The 7,837-nt window shown below is 43.3% G+C and overlaps 1 protein-coding gene across 1 annotated transcript in view; it reads right to left on the bottom strand.

Annotated features, from left to right (window-relative positions):
- Positions 1 to 2,764: 2,764 nt before the first annotated feature.
- IQCK (IQ motif containing K) overlaps positions 2,765 to 7,837 on the bottom strand; it is a 64,906-nt gene continuing 59,833 nt past the window's right edge. The window contains exons 11-12 of the mRNA XM_058157904.1: positions 3,139 to 3,199; positions 2,765 to 3,029 (exon numbers count right to left, since the gene is read on the bottom strand). Of these exons, the coding sequence (XP_058013887.1) occupies positions 3,185 to 3,199 (15 nt within the window). The 3' untranslated portion in view covers positions 2,765 to 3,029; positions 3,139 to 3,184. The remainder of the gene's footprint in view (positions 3,030 to 3,138; positions 3,200 to 7,837) is intronic.

Below are 7,837 nucleotides of genomic sequence, written 5' to 3'. Positions count from 1 at the left end.
AAGATCTCCATTCCCTCCCCACTCCAGGGGAAGGATACTGCAAGATCTCCATTCCCTCCCCACTCCAGGGGAAGGATACTGCAAAATCTCCATTCCCTCCCCACTCCAAGGGAAGGATACTGCAAAATCCCCATTTCCTCCCAATCAGCTGGGACTTGGGAGGCAGAGAAAAGATGGGGGCAGGGCCAGTCAGAATTTTACTATCGGTTCTCCAAACTACTCAAAATTTCCATTACCAGGTCTCCAGAACTGGTCAGAACCTGCTGAAACCCACCTCTGGTCCATATCAATCTTAAAAGTTGCCAAGGTTGGCTCTGATTTGACGCATAGCACCAAGCCCGGGTGCATTCTTTTACAGAGGCAGAAAACTTGCAGGACACTAGATAGATAGATAGATAGATAGATAGATAGATAGATAGATAGATAGGTAGGTAGGTAGGTAGGTAGATAGATAGATAGATAGATAGATAGATAGATAGATAGATAGATAGATAGATAGATAGATCAATCTGAAAGGCAAATCTTGGCCCAAGATCAGTCGCTTCTCCTCTACGTGCAATGGCTCTGTTCTAACTGAAGGCTCAGTTCGTATCGGTTGGCCTGATGTTTTGAAAAGATGCTTCCGAGTTCTCCAGCATTTGGAGGAGAGAGAGAGGAAAACCGCTCAGAACCAAAGCTTCTCCAGGTGGCCATCAGAAAAGGTCCCTGAAACCTACCACAGGCAGACACCAGAACTCCCAAGAAAAGGAGAAAATGCAAACGTTGAAGTTGCCGCTTTAATCCTGTTAGCAAAGATGATGACGACAGCTGGCTTAAATCCAGGAGAGGCAAAGTGGATTTTAGGTATTTAAGTTTTCCTTTCAGAAGAACGAAGTCTAGCTTGGCTTTCATAATCTTCAATCCTCTCTCTCTCTCTCTCTCTCTTCCTGCTCCCCCTTCAGAAAAACCACACACTGTCCCAGCCGCTAATGGCCAAATGTTTTGGCCAACAGCGCCATCTAGCGACTGCTACGCGAAATTGCAGCCAGAGCAGAATTCTGAATTTGCAGCAGCTGTGATGCATTTCACCGCACTAATGCGGTCATTTTGCATGAATGCGGTCCGTTGCATTCCTGAGCAGCAAGGATGCAAGCCAAAAGCAACCGAGTTGCAGTGGTTGCTTGCAATTTTAGTAGTGGGAGAAGCAAGTATAAGTCGTCCCCCTCCCTTTGGCCTAAATATTGTTTCATATGAATGCAAAACAAAGATCTACTGAAATTGTTTTGGAATAACAGAGTTGGAAGAGACCTTGGAGGTCTTCTAGTCCAACCCTCTGCTCAGGCAGGAAACCCTACACCACTTCAGACAAATTGGTTATCCAACATCTTCTTAAAAACTTCCAGTGTTGGAGCATTCACAACTTCTGGAGGCAAATTGTGCCACTAATTAATTGTTCTCACTGTCAGGAAATTTCTCCTTAGTTCTAAGTTGCTTCTCTCCTTGATTAGTTTCCACCAATTGCTTCTTGTCCTGCCTTCAGGTGCTTTGGAGAATAGCTCGACTTCCTCTTTTCTGTGGCAGATATTGGAAGATATTGAGATATTGAGATACTGAGATATTGGAAGGCTGCTATCCTGTCTCCCCTAGTCCTTCTTTTTATTAAACTAGACCTACCCAGTTCCTGCAATCGTTCTTCATATGTTTTGGCCTCCAGTCCCCTAATCATCTTTGTTGCTCTTCTCTGCACTCTTTCTAGAGTCTCCACATCTTTTCTGTAGATGTTTTGTAGAGGAAAGATTTCTGCAGCCTAAACTATGAAGCCTACTGAGGCAACAGCAAAATTAAAGCAATCACAACAGTACATTTGATTTCAATTAGACACTGCCTCCAAGGAAGAATTACTCAGAGGAGGATCAATTAAGCCAAGAAGCCTTTTAATGTTTTGAAAAGCTAGCAAGCTTCCTTTTTCTTCTCTCTCTCTCTCTCCTATTCATTTGTTTTCACCGGGGATAAATGATTCCTGGCCGTTGTCGTCTTCTGGATTTATAAAGTCTCAGGGTCCGTAGTAAATTAAGAACATTTCACTCAAGGCAGGAAATGAACATAGCTGGGGATATATATACCAGTGGTGGGATTCAATATTTTTTTTACTACCGGTTCTATGGGCGTGGCTTGGTGGGCATGGCAGGGAAAGGATACTGTAAAATCTCCATTTCCTCCCAATCAGCTGGGACTCAGGAGGCAGAGAATAGATGGGGGGTGGGGCCAATCAGAGGTGGTATTTACCAGTTTCCCCAACTACTCAAAATTTCCGCTACCGGTTCTCCAGAACTGATCAGAACTTGCTAAAACCCACCTCTGATATATACCCTTGTTTTATTAAGAAGAAGAAGGGTAAAGGTAACAGGATTAGGCCTAAGTCTGCCTTTTTTTTTTTTTTTTTGCATTTATATCCCGCCCTTCTCCGAAGACTCAGGGCGGCTTACAGTGTATAAGGCAATAGTCTTCATTCTATTTGTATATTTATATACAAAGTCAACTTATTGCCCCCAACAATCTGGGTCCTCATTTTACCTACCTTATAAAGGATGGAAGGCTGAGTCAACCTTGGGCCTGGTGGGACTTGAACCTGCAGTAATTGCAAGCAGCTGTGTTTATAACAGACTGTCTTACCAGCCTGAGCCACCAGAGGCCTTGTATAACTCCAGAATTTTCCATAATGAAGGATTAGTGTAGCTCAGGGTCGAATTGTTGGGCTCTTTCGGCCCAACAAGCACATGAGCATTTGAGTGTGTCAGAATACAACGGATGCAACTTTTACCACCTTGTCTCAAACATCACACGCCCAATACTTTCTGCATGATGTCATGACATACAACTCAGAGTTTTGACAGATTGCCTGAAACACCAGACTTGTTATCATTTGGGTTTCTCTCTCCCCACATCTCCAATAGAAGCAATGATGCTACTGTCAAATTCTACAGCTGAGGAAACAAAATTGGCAAGTTTTCGCCACATTCAGCCACAGCTAGAATTCACTCTCACCAACTCTGAAAGAAAAGGGGAAGAAAAGAAGCAACAAACACTCTTTAAACTGGCTTTTGTTTTGTTTTTTTACAAGCTGGAGGTTGGGATTGTTTTAAAATTTGATCTACTTACCTTTCCAAGCGTTTCTAGGATGAGATTGTGATTCTGTTAGAAACGATCACTCTGAGGCACCCTGCAGATTGAAAATGAGATTGAAATTATACAAAAGCCTTTTTCTTTTCTTTTCTTTCTTTTTTCTTTTTCTCCCTCTTCCTCTTCTCCTTCCTTCCTTCCTTCTTTCTCTCTCTTTCTCCTTCCTTCTTTTCTTTCTTTTCTTTCTTCCTTCCTTTTTCTTTTCTTTTCTTTCTTTTTTCTTTTTCTCCCTCTTCCTCTTCTCCTTCCTTCCTTCCTTCTTTTTCTTTTTTTCCTTTTTCTTTCCTTTCTCTTTCTTTCTTTCTTCCTTCCTTTTTTTCTTTCTTACTCTGTTTCTCCTTCCTTCCCTCTCCCTTCCTTCCTTCTTTCAATCACCGATCTCTTTCCAGTTATGACTGTATGACTATAACTTGTTGCTGGCAATCCTTATGATTTATATTGATATATTGATCATCAATTGTGTTGTAAATGTTGTACCTTGATGAACGTATCTTTTCTTTTATGTACACTGAGAGCATATGCACCAAGACAAATTCCTTGTGTGTCCAATCACACTTGGCCAATAAAAAATTCTATTCTATTCTATTCTATTCTATTCTTTCTTTCTTTTTTTCTTTCTCTTCCTTCCCTTTCGTTCTCTCTGTCTGTTTCTCCTTCCTTCCCTCTCTCTCCCCTTCTCTCCTTTCTTTCCTTTCTCTCTCTTTCTCCTTCCTTCCTTCTTTCTCTCTCTCCCTCTTCCTTCCTTCCTTCCCTCCCTCCCTCTTTCCTTTCTCTTCCCTTCCTTTCCTTTCCCTTCCCTTCCATCCCAAACATCACTTCCTCTTCTAATATCTGTAACACTGCCCATTGCTAAAACAGACACCTCTTTTCTTCTTCCTTAAAACCTGAGCTTCTTATGCAAATTGAATCACAGTCTGAGATGCATCTGGGCCTTGGGCAGAGAGAGGGAAATCTGTTAAACTACATCTCCCAGGAACTAAACCGAAGGATGCTGGGAGCTGTAGTTCAGCAATGCATTGGCCCTCAATGCGTAGGCTTCCCTATTGCTCATGCATCCATACGGTATGCATGGTGAATGCTTGCAAACCAGTCTTTACCAACTGGGATGACTTCTGCTGGTGTGGATCTCATCTCCCAGAATTCCTCACTCAAGGGTGGCCATGGCTGAGAATTCTGGAGCCCAGCCAGGTTGGGAAAGTCTTTACGTGGAGTACAGGTAGTCCTCAACTTACAACCACAGTCGAGTCCAAAATTTCTGTTGCCAAGCGAGATATTTGTTAAGGGGGACTTTTGCCCCGTTTTACGACCTTTCTTGCCACTGTTGTTAAGTGAATCACTGCAGTTGTTAAATCAGTAACACGGCTGTTAAGTGAATCGGGCTTCCCCCTTGACTTTGCTCGTCAGGTCGCAAAGGGGGAAGCGCATGACCCTGGGACGCTGCAATTCAGAGGTGGGTTTCAGCAGGTTCTGACCATTTCTGGAGAACTGGTAGCGGAAATGTATTTACTTACAGAGTCCGCCTCTTGCCCACAACAATCTGGGTCCTCATTTTACCCAGGATGGAAGGCTGAGTCAACCTTGAGCCTGGTGAAATTCCAACTGCCAAATTGCAGGCAGCCGGCAGAAAGCAGAAGCAGCCTGCAGTACCGCGCTCTAACCACTGCGCCAACGTGGCTCATGATAGTGGCTCATGAATTGATAGTTCCTTAAGTGGAAAACAACGAAGCTCAAAAACCCACGAAGCTCAGACAGCACAAAGGGACACCTCCCCCCAGTTCAACCCTGAGCATTCTCCCCTGTGGATGCAAGTCAGCGTTTAAAGGTAAAGGTAAAAGTTCCCCTCGCACATACGTGCTAGTTGTTGCTGACTCTAGGGGGTGCTGCTCATCTCCGTTTCAAAGCTGAAGAGCCAGCGCTGTCCGAAGATGTCTCCGTGGTCATGTGGCTGGCATGACTCAACGCCAAAGGCACATGGAACGCTGTTACTTTCCCACCAAAGGTGGTCCCTATTTTTCTACTTGGGTTTTTTACCTGCTTTCGAACTGCTAGGTTGGCAGAAGCTGGGACAAGTAATGGGAGCTCACCCCATTACACGGCAGCACTAGGGATTCGAACCGCCGAGCTGCCGACCTTTCAGTCGACAAACTCGGTGTCCTAGCCCCTGAGCCACCGTGTCCCCTAAGTCAGCGTTTAGCACCCCTTAAAAACATCCTCCAAACCTATAGACTTTCCTCCCTCCTTCCACTAGTAGCAAGCGTTAAGCCATCAATCTAGTTGGGAAGTTTACAATTCAGCGAGGCAACCTGTCCACCTTTTATGACAGGAAGCACAACATCCCTGCAGTGTCCACCAGGGAGATTATTCAGGAGATTATTTTTGTTGTTTTTCCCAGGAAAAAAAAAAAGAGGGAGAGAAAAAGACAGATTCTCGGACAAGAGAGAGGTAAGGAAAAAGTGTCCTTGTTTATGTCTCCTTTGCCAAGACTGAGACCACCAGTTTCAGCTCACCGGGGATGATGGGTTGAGCTATTTAATCCTGACCCACTTCTTGCCATCGTCCTGAAACCCATCAGTCTGTCGGGAAAGACAACAACCAACACACACCCACACACACCGGTCAGTTTAATATATGTCTTAGGCTGTGTTTGCGCAAGAGCCGTAATCTGGTTATTGGATTAACCTATTTACTGGATTGCACACACCCACACACCCACACCCGTGAACCTCCCGCCAAATCCAGCTGTCTGGATTTGGGTACAGATTAAAGAGATCCTCTTCCCTCCACCCCCCACCCCAGGGGTGCTATTCAGCAGGTTCTGACCGGTTCTGGAGAACCGGTAGCGGAAATTTTGAGTAGTTTGGAGAACCGGCAAATACCACCTCTGGCTGGCCCCAGAGTGGGGTGGGAATGGAGATTTTGCAATTATCCTTCTCCCAGGAGTGGAAAGGGAATGGGGATTTTGCAATTATCCTTCTCCCAGGAGTGGAAAGGGAATGGAGATTTTGCAATTATCCTTCTCCCAGGAGTGGAAAGGGAATGGGGATTTTGCAGTATCCTTCCCCTGCCATGCCCATCGAGCCACACCCACCAAGCTACACCATGCCCACCAAGCCATGCCTACAGACCGGTAGTAAAAAGTTTGGATTTCATCACTGCCCCACCCACCCCGAGAAAAATAAAATAAAATAAAAGATGGCACTGAAGAGTTTAGAATTTGGGGCAGAGGCACAGTGGATGTGCAGTGATCCATGGGGACTTCGCACTTGGATCCAGGCGACACTCTCCACCCCCCCCCCACTCCCAAATCACGCTCTCACAAAAGAGAGGCTGGCTGCAAAACCACAAGGAAGTGAAAGTGTTCCAGGCGCCTGAGAATAATGACAGCTTGCATCCCCACGTGCATTCGCCTTTATTGGTTGCATTCGCATTCCCTGCCTAGAATAGAATAGAATAGAATTTTTTATTGGCCAAGTGTGATTGGACACACAAGGAATTTATCTTGGTGCAGATGCTCTCAGTGTACATAAAAGAAAAGATATACGTTCTTCAAGAATCATAAGGTACAACACTTAATGATAGTCATCGGGTACAAATAAGCAATGGTTCTTATGATTCTTGACGAATGTATCTTGTCTTTTTATCTACACTCAGAGCTTCTGCACCAAAGACAAATTCCTTGTGTGTCCAATCACACTTGGCCAATAAAAGATTCTATTCTATTCTATTCTATTCTATTCTATTCTATTCTATTCTATTCTATTCTATTCCATTCCATTCTATTTATGTACACTGAGAGCGTATGCACCAATTCCTTGTGTGTCCAATCACACTTGGCCAATAAAAGATTCTATTCTATTCTATTCTATTCTATTCTATTCTATTCTATTCTATTCTATTCTATTCTATTCTATTCCATTCCATTCCATTCCATTCCATTCCATTCCATTCCATTCTAGAATAGAATAGAATAGAATAGAATAGAATTTTATTGGCCAAGTGTGATTGGACACACAAGGAATTTGTCTTGGTGCATATGCTCTCAGTGTACATAAAAGAAAAGATACGTTCATCAAGGTACAACATTTACAACACAATTGATGATCAATATATCAATATAAATCATAAATCTATTTATGTACACTGAGAGTGTATGCACCAATTCCTTGTGTGTCCAATCACACTTGGCCAATAAAAGATTCTATTCTATTCTATTCTATTCTATTCTATTCTATTCTATTCTATTCTATTCTATTCCATTCTATTTATGTACACTGAGAGCGTATGCACCAATTCCTTGTGTGTCCAATCACACTTGGCCAATAAAGGATTCTATTCTATTCTATTCTATTCTATTCTATTCTATTCTATTCTATTCCATTCCATTCCATTCCATTCCATTCTATTTATGTACACTGAGAGCGTATGCACCAATTCCTTGTGTGTCCAATCACACTTGGCCAATAAAGGATTCTATTCTATTCTATTCTATTCTATTCTATTCTATATCTTATCCTATATTCTATTCTATTCCAACCTGAGCAAGGGGGGGTTGGACTAGAAGACCTCCAAGGTCCGTTCCAACTCTTGTTATTCAATCTCGGGATTTGCAGAGTGCGGAACTTGATGGAGGGTTCATCTGAGTTAATGTCCCAGAGGCTGAACTTGGGAAAATGGCATT

The sequence above is a fragment of the Ahaetulla prasina genome, chromosome 14 (genome assembly GCF_028640845.1).
Source record: "Ahaetulla prasina isolate Xishuangbanna chromosome 14, ASM2864084v1, whole genome shotgun sequence".
Classification (NCBI taxonomy): Eukaryota; Metazoa; Chordata; class Lepidosauria; order Squamata; family Colubridae; genus Ahaetulla; species Ahaetulla prasina.
The sequence above is the reverse complement of the archived record's forward strand: the minus strand, read 5'-3'. Positions and strand labels throughout refer to the sequence as shown.